This window comes from Phalaenopsis equestris, unplaced genomic scaffold, assembly GCF_001263595.1.
Source record: "Phalaenopsis equestris unplaced genomic scaffold, ASM126359v1 Scaffold000352, whole genome shotgun sequence".
Taxonomy (NCBI): domain Eukaryota; kingdom Viridiplantae; phylum Streptophyta; class Magnoliopsida; order Asparagales; family Orchidaceae; genus Phalaenopsis; species Phalaenopsis equestris.
This window is the reverse complement of record NW_018164794.1, coordinates 793,134-807,006: the sequence shown is the minus strand read 5'-3', so window position 1 is coordinate 807,006 and position 13,873 is coordinate 793,134. Positions and strand designations below refer to the sequence as shown.

Sequence of the window (13,873 nt, the reverse complement as noted above, 5' to 3'; positions counted from 1 at the left end):
TCTTACAATTTTACAGATACTTATGTTGCATTTTTTCTACACCTCAACAATAATTTCTATTCTATTTTTTTCAAGGAGTTTTACCTTATGCATGTTTCTATGCAGTCTATAATATCATTTTGGTGATTCTATGCATTTTAGAAGTGAGTCAATATTTCCGATTGACTTAACACTTTAACATAAGTTTAATACTTTATTCTGTGAGTTTTATAAATTCAGGTCGTATATCTGTATATATTACTTGATCTTGATGTCTCATCTGATTTTTTTTGGAAATTAAGAAAATTTGGCTTTATTATTTGCCTTATGGATTGTATAAATGCAAATAAAGATTGAATTGATTGGATATTCTTTATCTTACATGGGAGATTAAGTCAATTGTTGTCCTTTATATGGGGTTCCAAAAGGGAGGTATAAGGTGAGTTATATTATCTTATATTAACATATGGGTGAGATGACAACCATAATATGTTTTCACTTAAAAGAAATTTGAAATATCTTTAAAAAAAACCCTTTTATTTATTATTATTATTATTATTTTCTGTCTGAATAGTTAGAAAGCTTCTTACTTGCATGGATTTTGAGTGATATTTACTTATTCTTGTTTTGTTAATTTAAATATTTAATATTTGTACGATTTATTAACTCTGTTATGAACCCTGAATTTTGTGACATGAAAGCTTATAAGTATTTACACTAACATGAATTATATTGGTTTTACTTTTCTCTTTTGTGCATTGAATTCATTGGTAGGTTTTATGTAACTTACACGGCTTATCGCTTATCTGTTATTCGTGTGTGTTTTTGGTTTCAGGGAAAGGTAAGGTACGAATGAGGTAGAGTTTGAGGCTTGCCGGTTGTGATTGAGTTCTTGGATGATTATAGCTTTCTTTGTATTCATGGTTGTAGTCTTCCATGATTATTAGATATAATTCCTTTGTTCCAAAAAAAGTTTTGTTGTGTGTTAACAATTATGCTTAATTATCACTATTTGTATTTTTCTTTGATGGATTATTAGTGACTCAGTGTGAGTTTGTATATAATTGAAATATCCCATCTTTCAAATAGATTTCAGATGCATGTAGGAAACTATGTTTTTATCAGTATTTATTTTTAATGATTTAGGCTCAAAACTCAAGTGAGTGTTCTCATACTAAGATGAGGTTTGCTACATGATTAAGGTTATATGGGTGTCTACATCATGAATTTGGAGGAATTGATTAACTACAGAGTTATAGGGTTATTGATTAGATAGGGAATACAGATTGGGTAGTTTAAGAATGATTATTCTTTTTTTCTATAAACTTGATGTTTGGATGTTGATATGAATTATTGTATTTTTTTTTTCTTGCTTTATAGCGAGCTATGATTTATATGTGTTTTTAGTTGCTGAAGTGTGAGTTATTGTGGTAATCACATAGAATCTTAGGATCATGAAAGATAAATTATTTCTGTTATTGCTCCTGATATTATTATTTGGGATCTTTATGTGAGTTTATTTGACATGAAAGCTTAGCCGTAACGATTCTTTTGTTTAATCGGAAGCTACTTATTGAAAACCATATGGTTGATGTTGAGGTGCAAAGACTTGGGGTTTATTCGGGGTAATTGCAGCTATGAAACTGTTGTTCAAAAAATTACGATGGCTATTATAATTTTTTTCTTACTTAGCAGGTGAGGTTGCAAAACATGACTATCAACTGTAGCTTTTTGAAAATGTAGACAAAATATTTTTTGTCTAACATAAAAGAATACCGTGCGACACCATACCGATGCCCCAAACACACCCTTTGCATCAAAATGATTTTATTGTCAGGAAAAGAATCTAATTCACATGCATTCCTGCCTAGTAATTAAAATCAATTTATATTTTGTTGGGTTCAATACTTCAATGTGTTCATCGAAAGGTATCAAGACTTTACCGGAGATGCAAATATATATAAATAATTGAATTTTAAATGCTAATTGGGAAAAATTAGAGAAATGATTATGAAATTGTAGGATGCTTTCAGTGAAGGACATAGTGATAGGGAGAATTTATGATTCTTATATGATAAGGGATTGGATTAAGTTTGTTTTTTCAATTGTCTGCCTTTTGATTTTGAATTCTGTTTGGGTGTATTTTTGGCCCTTATTCTATGCTAATTGGGAAAAATTAGAGAAATGATTATGAAATTGTAGGATGCTTTCAGTGAAGGACATAGTGATAGGGAGAATTTATGATTCTTATATGATAAGGGATTGGATTAAGTTTGTTTTTTCAATTGTCTGCCTTTTGATTTTGAATTCTTTTTGGGTGTATTTTTGGCCCTTATTCTGAGCTAATTTTTTCTTAAAAAAACTGCGTACATCTTATGTACGCAAATATTTCTCCTCTGAGCTAATTTTTTCTTAAAAAAATTTATTTATAATTGCAAAATATTTTTATCTTATATGAACATGGTCATGCTAAATGACAATTGGAGGTAGTTGAGTTTATTATTATTATTATTATTATTATTATTATTATTATTATTATTATTATTATTATTATTGGCGTAGAGCTTTTATAATAATATCACTTGTTAAAAAAGAATTGCAATATTGACCTTGTCCAAGTAACAAATAAAGAATAATAAAATAATAACAAACTAAATAAATACAAAACCTAAATAACTATGTCAATTGGCAATAAGGTAAGAAATAGGTTAATTCACATAAAATTTAAAACTACTAAAATTGTTGCAAAATATTGACTCACTTGCAACTTACATATCTGACACCTACACTTTAATTTTTACATTTATATCATCAAAATCTTTCGTATCATCTAAAAATATTATCATTTTTAACTTTTGAAAGTTGAAATACATGTTTTCATTAGAGTTGAGTATGTCATGGATTGGGGCATCATCAAATCATAAATTATTCATGTTCAATTTGAGCTTGAGCTGAGTTTTCACATATGTGTTCGTATTTAGCTTACTTCAATTCTTTTATGTTTGGTTCATTTATATAATTGTAAAAGCAATAAATATGAATGAGTATGTGATTTTGTACATAAATTTTTTTAAAAAAAGTTTGTACTTAATTTTTCATAAAAAACTAGTAAATAAACTAAAAATTTAAATAGGTATTTGATTTTTTATACAAAGTTATTAACAAATAATTTTACAAATCTAATTAAATAAACAATTGAATGAATTTCAAATTAACATTTAACTAGTTTGTATCAAGTACATCGATGAACAAACTAGCGGCTCCTTTAAAAATAATAAGAGAAATGATTTGAAACATCATTGACGTGGTTTTCTCCGCGGCCCACATGTTCTATTCGGATGCTTTTGAATCTTCATATTTCCTTTCACATCTTGGAGAGATATTTGATTAGAAGCTCATCTCGAGCCTTGAATTTTTCGATGACTTGATTGACTACCAATAAGGAGTCTGATTTTACCAACAAATCTTGAGAGTCAATTTCATATGCCCAGCGAAGCTTCGCGATCAACGCTTCGTACTTTGCTTGGTTATTTATAACTTCAAGCTCCATTGTGATAGACTGATAGATATGTTCTCCGGTTAGGCTTCTCAACGCCAATCCCAATCTGAAAGTTGCTTGATTGGATGCTTTGTCGACATGTACGACCCAGGTCCTGTCGACGACCGAGTCTCCTTCGTGTTGTTCTTGCTTCAAAGAAGTCTTAAAAAAAAATTGGCGATTGCTTGCACCTTGATTGTCGTCTGGGGAATGTACTTGATGTCGTACTCACTGAGTTCCACCACCAACTTCAACAATCAATCAAGATGTTCTAATTGAGTAAGCGCATACTTTAGAGGATAATCAGCGATGACTCGGATCAAATTTGCCTGAAAATACGGTCGGAGGCTTTCTCAATCGGTGTCTTTTAGGCGGTCGGGATTACCCTCCACCTCCACCAAAGAAAGCCGGGATGATCCCAGTGAGGTAGATTTTGTCTAGTCGAACAGGTCCATCTGCGGGCCTCTCTAATGGGGCCTCTCCCTGCCATTGTGTATGGGCTCCAACAACGATGAAATCTTTCAAATTTTTGTCTTGGATGAGCTCCTCTATCAAATCTTGAGATTATGGCATTCTTCTATGTCGTGCCCATGGTCCCGATGGTAGGAGCAATATTTGTTCAGATTGTGTTGTGTTGGTGCGGTCTTCAGCGGATGAGCTTTCTTGAAGTATTCCTTATTTTGAATGGCATGGACTAGTTCAACCATCGACACATTCAAGGTTGTCAAACCTTGTGTCTCCTAGTACACGTGCGGCCGCTCAAAGTACTTGGTCGACCACTGATCAGAGGGGCATCACAGCTAGCTTCGGTTGCTCTTCTGGTTGTCTCGGTCGTCGTTTGATCGATAGTCAAGGGCTCGGTCACTTTTTGGTCTTCTATCATCATTCCAATCCTTCTGCTATTGTGGTCGATGGTCAGATACCTTAAGCTTAATTTTTGAGGATTCCATAAGGTCTTCCTCGATGATGATGTCATCATTTGCTAGTTCCAATAGCTCCATGAAGGTCCTTGATTTGAATAATTTCAGGTCATACCAAATTGTTTTATGTAGATCCCTTGTTTCAGGTATGATGAGGGGCACTAAATTCTCTACCTCGAGCATTTACTTTTAGAAACAGTTGATGTAAGCTTTCAGGTTATTCTCCCCTTATTTGATATAAAGCAGGGTTTTAGTGTCCTTCCTGGGTTTATGTACGTTAGCAAAATGCGTCAGGAAGAGCTTTCGTAATTCAAAGAACGACGGGATGACTCCATCTAATAAGTTATTGAACCATCAGAGCTCTAATTCTTTCAGCGTGGTCAAGAATAGCCAGCACTTCATGATGTCATCGATCTGTAGGACTTCGACAATTGCTTCAAAAGAAGCGAGGTGGTCGGTCGGGTTGCTCTTCCCTTTATAGGGATCAAAGTGAGGAATCCCGAGCTTTGCCGGGGGCACAATTTCCAGGATCTTTCAGAAGAAGGAGCTACTCATGATCATTTGAGCAATTTCCACTCGGTCCACATGATGTGGTCCCTTGGGGTCCTGGTGGATTATCAAGGAGGCCCTCCATGGGCTGCAGCCGGGCATTTTGCAGGATCATGGCCGTTCGAAGAGTTTCAAACTAGTCCATTATTTACATCACAATGCCTAAAATCTTCCTATATGTCTCGGTAAACCGTCTCCTATTAAACTCCATGGATGTTATTTCTCTCTGCGAGATTCTCCTTCGTAGTTAGCTTCGCTTCTCGTCTGGGCATGTCCATGCTCACTGCATCACCTTTTAAGATGTTAAATCCTAAATTGTTCTTTATGGAAACGCATCTCAAGAGAAGGAGGATGATAAAGAGTAAAAGTAATTGAGAAAGTCCCTACAGAGAAACAGGGAGAGGTTCCTTTATCCGTCCTTTTGCCTCCCATTTATAGTGGTGTATTTGTACAATTACAGAAAGGAGATAATGAATATGGGAATCGTCTTTAATGTAATTTAATCGTGATGATTTGTTACCAAATCTATTTTATAATTTGCATTCAAATATGGAGGCAACCAGTTGGTCAACACGTTTAAGTTCAGTTGGCCAAGGCGACAGGCCGAGTGGTGGTCGTGCTTACCAAAGTAAAAGACTGGTCGACCAATATGCTGCGGTTGGGCGCCCTTATGAAGAGTTTAGGCGGTTCGAGAATATAGGCATGACCCTCCGATTGAATCTCTCGTTATAATATGTCCGATGGTTTGAATAGTCGGCTTGGATCACGTTCTTGTATCATGATACCTTGATTATTCGGCCATTGCCTTGGGCTGCTCTTATACACGAAAAATGAGATTCGTGTTGACAGTTTGAATGCATTCATATATCATTTTTAATATTCATTCTCTCTTTCTCTTTATATTTTCTCTTTTTATTTGCGTTCTATTCTTTGAGTGTGATTCACAAATAATCTAGAATTCAACATATAACACAAATATAGAGCATTTAATAACTTATTTGTTAAATAACAAACAACTTTATTCATAAACATTAAAAAAAATGAGTTTAATTATGTTCATTCATTTAACTTTTATATTAAAATTTTTTTTTTTAAAATTATTACTTACTAAACTTAAAAAATAATGAGTTTAATTATGTTCATTCATTTAACTTTTATGTTTTAAAAAAATATTTAAAATTATTACTTACTAAACTTAAAAAAGATGGTCAAATATTATTGAAATGAATCCCAATGCATTGCTTCATCTACATTCTTACTCAAACCGTGGCTACAAATCCGCCCCAAAGCATTGAAATTAAATTTGCAAAATCTTTTTTTCTTTCATAAACCAATTAAAATGTTAATAATGCAAACTTTATAGTATTGAAAAAGAAGTCCTCTCAAAAGCTATCTTCTTCCTCCTCCGAATCAGAACCGGTCAATGAATTATCGGACAGGAACCGAGCCGGCAAGTTTGGAAACCTGGTAGTAATCCTCTCCTCCTTCACCGACGCCAGTCTTCCCACCGGCAATTTTTCCGGCGATCTTACCGGCGCTTCCTCAATCGACGGCTGAGGCGGAGGCGGCGTCGGCCGCTGCTGCTTCTTCTTCTGCAGATTCCTGGTAATATCAACACAAGCCTGATCTACCATCCCCAAGAAATCTCTCACTATAACAAACAGCTGAAGCTGCTTGGCCCCCTTGTCCTTCGACGCCGCCGGCTGATAGTACTCGATCGTCCTCCTCACCTTATCCATCACGCTGTTCTTCTCCTCCTTAACCTTTTCAATCTCTTCCACCGCCGCATCAACGAACCTCCTCATTTCCTTCACGAATTCCCCTTCATCATCCTTCCAACTTCCCATCAACTGCCGGATCTCCGCAACTCGTGCCGTTAGGGATTCGCAACCGCTTGAGACGGAATCGTGGTCGATTGCGGCGGCTTTTTTCACATTAGCAAAATCTACACTGAGTCCCCCAACGATGGGTAGACCCAGCATCATATACTCCCTTTCCTTATCCTGCCTGGCCTGCCGATGCCCTTCCTGCTCCACCGAGCTCCTAGCATTCCGGCTCGCTGATCGCCGGAAACTGTTGCTGCGATTGACGGCGGCGCAACGCTTTCCTTCGGACCGCACAACCTCTTCGACGACGAAGTGGAGCAGAGTGGTTTTCCCATCCGTGCTCTTGACGTCCGCGAGCTTACGGAGGGCGGTGAGATCGAACGCCTGCGCGTTTCCACGCGCTGTTCCGGCGTTCATCCTGTTCCCGGCCTTAAGAATGGCTTCCAGGAGCTTGATGAATAGAACTTTGGTACGGAGCTCGTTGCAGGCGAGATCGAGCGTTTGTAAAGACTGCTTGAGGTGAAGGATCTCGGGTTCGTAGATGGATCGGCGGAAACGGAGGGCGGAGATGCGGGGAAACGCGGCGGGGATGGTGCGGAGGATGCGGAAGAGGAAGGATTCAGCATCGGCGAGGTGAGATGGGTTGCCGGTAAAGGAAAGGATTGTCGATTCCTCTTCAGGAGTGGGGGCGATCCGGGAGAGCTTATCCAGCGTGTCGGCGGCGAGCGACTGGCCGTCTTGGAGGCCTTCAAGGATCTCCTCGCGGCTGACGGCAAGGGTGCGGAGGATGATGGATATGTTCTGCGATTTGCGTGGTTCTAGGAGGCGGATTTGAGGGGGGTTGGGGATGATGGTGAGGGAGCTTGGTTTAATGGCGGCGGAGTTGGAATTCGGTGATTTGCGGTTGGTGGTGGCGTAGCCGAATAGTTCTTGCATCATATCATCATCGAACCTGAGAAGTGAGCATTTATAAAGCAGCAGAGCGAATTAGAAGGTTTGATCCTTTTTATCAAATTTTAATAAATTACTAAATATTTGAGAAATTTAGTTTAATTTCTGATTTACAGATGCACATGTTCTTGAGAAAATTTTAAATAAACAACAGCCATTGAGAAGTAGTATCGGAAACGGTACAATACCTAATTGATCCGTCGGTGATCTTGTCCCAAACCATTGAATGCCCCGCGTTGGCCGGCGTCACCTTGTCCCAGTGCAGCGGCTTCATCCTAGGTCGTTCCTTCCCCCCATCCGGCACCGGCGGCGGTTTCGATGAAGATCCCGGAGGCAACGGTGGACCTCCTCCTCGCCGGGCAGGCGGCGGAGGGGGCGTTCCCTGCCCCTTTTTAGCCGGTGGCGCCGGAGGCCCGGGCGGCTTTGGAGGCGCGGGAGGCTTCGAAGGTGGCGGCGGAGGAGCACTCGGCGGCGGCGGCGGAGGCGGAGTTGGAGGCGGAGGAGTACTCGGTGGCTGGGCGGCGAACGCCGTGGAAGACGAATTGATAGAGTCGGAAGGTAAAAGAGGGACTTTTTGGTGTTGGCGTTCGTCCTGCTTCACCGGAAAGAGGCGGTATTCCTCGCCAGGCGATTTTCGAAGAAGACTGTTGCAATGATCGCAGCGCCTCGGTCCGGCGTCATCGAGGCTTCTCCAGTAGAGGACATCGAGGCCATTTTCATCGGAGATTGCGCCCTTGAGAGCGGCTTCCGGTATGGGCCGGAAGGGCGGTAAAGGGCCGGGTTTTAGCTGGCGGCGTTTGGCGGTGAAGTGGAGAAAGGCGAAGAAGAGGAGGCCGGAGAGGAGGAAGCTGCTTGCGGCCGTGGCTACCACCGCAGTGGCTATTTTTCTGTTGGTGGAATTGTGTGCTGACGGTGAAGGAGAGGAGGGAAGGGGAGGAGAGATGGGGAGAGGGGGGACAGTGGTGGAGGGGGCAGTCGGGATGTTTTGGGGAGGAGGGACGGATTGTAGAAGATGGCGCAGAGGATTAGAAGATAGGGATGGAGAGAAGAGAGAGTGGAGGAGAAGGAGAGAGAGAGCAAGCCGTGCATGGGCGATTGAATCCATGATTGAGGGAAATTGAGAGAGAGAGAGAGAGTGAGAGAGGGAGGGATTTGTTGTATTGGGCAAGAGTGGAAGGTGGAAGGAAGGAGGAAGAATTCTAACTATTCTGGTTTTGTTTTTTAGCTGCTGTTCGTTTCGAGGTGCGTAGTTTCTTGCTTGTGGCAAGTGGAATCAAACTAAGCAAGCTTAAGGTTTCATTTGAATCCGTCAAGTTCTTTAGAAAGTTGCGTTGACCTAGACTTGTTATCTCCCTTCTAAAATGATAAAATTTTGATGTTCTTGTGATGCAATATCTGACGTCTGTCACCGTAAATTCTTTCAGGCGGCAGCATTCAGTGTAACCAAACGAAAATCAAAGACGTTCTCAAACAGAAGCTAAGTATTTTTGTTTGCATCACTCACATTGCATATTCTTTTAAATAGCATATTAATGATACTTTTACTTTCACTGGTGCTGAGGATCATCCTAATCCTCAAGGACCTCCTATTATCAGAGCCTTTCTATGTTTTGAGTGCTCTTAATAGATTTATGATCAAATGCTGGCTTTCACTGAGGGATCTATTGAAGTTGCTGGTCATCTTTTAGAGTTAGGAGGTTCCTAAGCATCAGTGGAAGTTCCATTTATCCCAATATTATACTTTGACACACAAAAACTTAATGTCATTTATGATGTTTAAAATAAGTGCCATTTCTACCACATCCAGCTGAGCGCTTGGTTTTAGATGTCCGAGCTGAAGCATCATAAAAATCTTGTGCTCCATGTACTCAGCAAATCCAATTGAATGTTATTGAAGTACTCCAGAACGTTAGGATCATTTAACCATTGCTTAGCTTCAAAATCCACCATATTGGTACATAGATCATAGGCATTTTACTCAAACCATTAGTCTCCTTAATATATTTGATGCGTGCTAGAAAATTTGCGGCGGTAGAGTAATGGTTTATTGTCTTAGCGTTGCACGAGAACTCAGCACACACTCAGGTAAAAGAAAATAATCAGTAATGATACCAGAAGTTTTTATGTGAAAAACCCGTAAAAGGGAAAAAATCACGGGGTTTTGCCTAATTATAAAAATCTACTATAGGTTGATGATTAAAGAGTCTATTGTCCCATAGACAGGAAATGGTTATTAAGTTTTTCAAGTTACAACGTCGACTAGCGGCTTCCGATTGGTGGTGGTTGATGGTGATTGCTGGTAATCAACAACAGTCAGCGGTAGTCGACGACGATTGAAGGTGGTTGACGGTGACAATAGTGTTGACGGCGGTCGGTGGTTGGGAGTGGACGAGGATAGTCGAAAGCGGTTGACGGCGGTCGGGAGTGGTCGACGATAGTCGAAAGCGGTCGACAGCGATTAGTAGTGGTTGACGACGACATGGGCGGTGCTGGACTTCAGTTCCTTCTCAAAGCTTTAGGTTTTCTCTCAAGCCCCAAGCCTCCCCTCTCATGAGATGGGTGAGACTCTATTTATAGTGTTCTTAGTGCAATTTATCCAGGAATATGAATTACTTTGATCAGACGGTATGGAGAGCTTCTTCAATTAGACTACATTTGAGGACATTAGTGTGCTTTAATCATGTCTGAATTGAGTGATCTTGGGCTCGTTAGATTCATCTTGTTGAGATGCTCAATTCGAGTATGACTCCCCGGATTCGATATTCGTTTGACCTTTCAAATATGTCCGGAAAATCTTACAAGAGTGGTATAATGACTTGATATGATCTTGATTTGACTTGGAGTGGACTAATTTTGATAACATTGAATTCTTCTTGTCGAGCTAGTCAGTTTGACTTTAAGTTTATTGAAATTGGAGTTCTAGATTATTTTTTTTCGATGTTTGAATATTTATTGCTCAAAAAATCGTCTCAAGATCCGTGTAATGCCTCGAGATTTGTGTTGGTTGATAGAATTTTATTGACGGTGTATTAGTTGCCCCTCTATTTTTGAGTGATATCAATTTCATCGTCCGAAAATATTAAAATATAAAGTTTTTTATTTTTTATCATGTATATATATACTTATGAGTATATATTATATTATTGTGAGAATTTGTATAATAATACTAATATATACATCTATATGATGAAGCAAATATCGGTTGGTAGAGGCATTTTTCTTCACTGGCGGGTGGCGGTTCAATCCTTGCAAGGGACAAAAAATTAAGATTTTTTTTTACTGCGGGCTTGAAGTTGATTTTTTTTTTTTTAATTGGAATAAAGAAGGCGGAATATCAAATAATAAAAAAAATTTAAGTGGATTTCAGTATTTTTTTAACACATATTTATCAATCGTTATAACCTCATAAGTATTAATATAAAATTTAATGAAGAATTCTGATTTTCATATTTTTTTTTAGTATAAGGTGGAATACTAAAGGCTAGAAGGCGGATAGCCAAAGAATGGAAGGCAGAAGACCAAACGACAAGAAAATTATGAGAGATTTTATTTTTTTCTTATAACACATATTTATCAAACGTTACACCCTCATAAGTATTAATATAAAAATTAATGAGGAATTCCGACTTTTCAATTTTTTTTTAGATAAGGTGAAATACCAAATGCAAGAAGGCGGAAACCCCAAAGGATGAAAGACGGAAGATCAAATGACAAGAGAATTATGATAGATTTCAATTTTTTTAATAACACGTTTATCAAACGTTCTCATAAGTGTAAAATTTAATGAGCAATTCTGACTTTTCAATTTTTTTTTATATAAGGTGGAATACCATAGGTTAGAAGATGGAAAGCCAAAAGATTGAAGATGGAAGATCAAACGATAAAAGAATACTAACATGTTTAAGTTTGTTTTTTTTTTATTCAATTGCGTGTAATGTTATGACTAATCTCAAGACTATAAATAGAGGCTAAGGAAATGAGAAAGAAAGTGGAGTCACCATCCTTGCCTAATAGTCGATATAGGATTTCCCAAGAGAAGAAAGTAGTTCATATCGTGCGTACCAGACCAACCACAAGATCTTCTTTCTCGTTGCGGCCAAGAGAAAAGCGTCATCCTGTGTTGCAGGCGAACAACATGATATTCTTTCACATTGTGACAAAGAGGAAAGTAGTCCCCGTCCTGTGAAATAGGTGAGCAACCCGATCTTCTTTCACATTGTGGCGAAGAGGAAAGTTGTCCCCATCCTGCGTAGTTGGTGAGCAATGAGATATTCTTTCTCATTGCGATGAAAAGGAAGCTTGTCCTCGTCCTGCATGACAGACAAACAACAAGATCTTCTTTCATGTTTTGGTGCAGCATAAAGTTGTCTCTGCTCTACGTAGCATGCGAGCAACGTGATCTTTCTCATTGCGGCGAAGAGGAAAGTCATCCCTGTCATGCATAACAGACGAGCAATGAGATCTTCTTTCAAATTGCAGTACAGCAGAAAGTCGTTCTCGTCGTGCGTAATAGGTAAACATCGAGATCTTCTTTCTCGTTGTGGCGAAGAAGAAAGTCATCTCCGTCCTGCGCATCATACGAGCTATGGGATCTTCTTTCACATTGCGGTGCAACAGAAAGTCATTTACGTCCTGCGTAGCAGGCGAACAACATGATCTTTTTTCACATTAATGAGATGAAGAAAGTTATCTCAGTCTCTACCCAACATGTGACTTAGGATTTTTTTGCTTGTTCCTGCTGCACATTTCAGTGGAGATGAAGAAATACTAGATTTTTCCCGCCACACTTTCAGGAGGAGAATTTCATGTTTCTATAGTGACAATATCTCTTATAGTGTTTGTACCGGTTCTTGTTGGCCTTTATAGCTTTTTAAATTATCTGATGTGATATTTGTAGATGATGATTTATTTCTTTGTACGTCTTTGATGTTGCTTTTGAGGCTTTTATGGCTTCTGAACCGTATGAAATTTTGTAATTAAAGTTAGCACATACACTTTATAAAAAAAAGAACTGCGTACCTTTTGAGTCTCATGTCTTTCGTGGTCGTACCTCTCGGGCTTGTGCCTTATAGGAGCTTGGAATGAACTGACATCTTCTAAGGCTCGTAGCCTTCTGAGGTTTTTTATGTACTTGTGTCTTATTAGGCTTGTAGCATTCCGAGCTCTTTAATTTACTTGTGTTTTATGAGACTTGTAGCCTTTTGAGGTTTTTAATGAACTCACCAGTTCTTTAATTTACTTGTTCCTGCTGCACATTTCAGTGGAGATGAAGAAATACTAGATTTTTCCCGCCACACTTTCAGGGGGAGAATTTCATGTTTCTATAGCGACAATATCCTTATAGCATTTGTACCAGTTCTTGTTAGCCTTTATAATATTTTTAATTATCTGATGTGACATTTATAGATGATAATTTATTTCTTTGTACGTCCTTGACGTTGCTTCTGAGGTTGTTATGACTTCTTAATCGTTTAAAATTATGTAATTAAAGTTAGTAAATACACTTTATAAAAAGAAGAACCGCGTACCTTTTGAGTATTGTCTTCTGTGGTCGTGCCTCTCGGGCTTATACCTTATAGGAGCTTGAAATAAACTGACACCTTCTAAGGCTTGTAGCCTTCTGAGGTCTTTAATGTTCTTATAACTTTTGAGGATTGTAGCCTTTTGAGGTCTTTGATGTACATGTACCTTCTGAGACTTGCAGTCTTCTGAGGTCTTTGATGTACCTATGACTTCTGAGGCTTGTAGCCTTCCGAGGTCTTTTAGTGGAGGCCCTATCAACCACTTGCTCTTGTGGAGTTCTTTTAGTGAGGACTTTGTCCACTAGTAGCTCTCATCGAGACTTACCTCTTGGGCTCGTCTTCCAAGGGTGTGGTAGCTTCTCATTGAGACTTCTAGGAGTATCGTATCTTCTCATCGAGTTTTTCCTCTTGGGGTCGACTTCCATGGGCATGGTAGCTTCTCATCGAGTCTTGCCACTTGGGCTCGACTTCCAACAGTATCGTATCTTCTCATCGAGTCTTGCCTCTTGGGCTCGACTTCCAACAGTATCGTATCTTCCCATTGAGTCTTGCCTCTTGGGCTCGACTTCTAGAGGCAAGATAGCTTCT

At 39.0% G+C, this 13,873-nt stretch overlaps 1 protein-coding gene across 1 annotated transcript; it reads right to left on the bottom strand.

Moving 5' to 3' along the window:
- Window positions 1-6,239: 6,239 nt before the first annotated feature.
- LOC110026138 (formin-like protein 4) lies at window positions 6,240-9,806 on the bottom strand. The gene is made up of 2 exons (XM_020726964.1): window positions 7,952-9,806; window positions 6,240-7,764 (listed from the first exon to the last, which is right to left on the bottom strand). The coding sequence occupies exons 1-2, from the start codon at window positions 8,866-8,868 to the stop codon at window positions 6,369-6,371; spliced, it is 2,313 nt and encodes a 770-aa protein (XP_020582623.1). The 5' UTR covers window positions 8,869-9,806; the 3' UTR covers window positions 6,240-6,368.
- Between the last annotated feature and the right edge of the window lie 4,067 nt (window positions 9,807-13,873).

Bases quoted from the DNA above. Each gene is read 5' to 3' on its own strand.
- LOC110026138 (XM_020726964.1), bottom strand. From the start codon at position 8,868: ATGGATTCAATCGCCCATGCACGGCTTGCTCTCTCTCTCCTTCTCCTC. The intron at 7,765-7,951 runs GTATTGTACCGT...CTCACTTCTCAG, and splicing joins ATCACCGACGGATCAATTAG to GTTCGATGATGATATGATGC.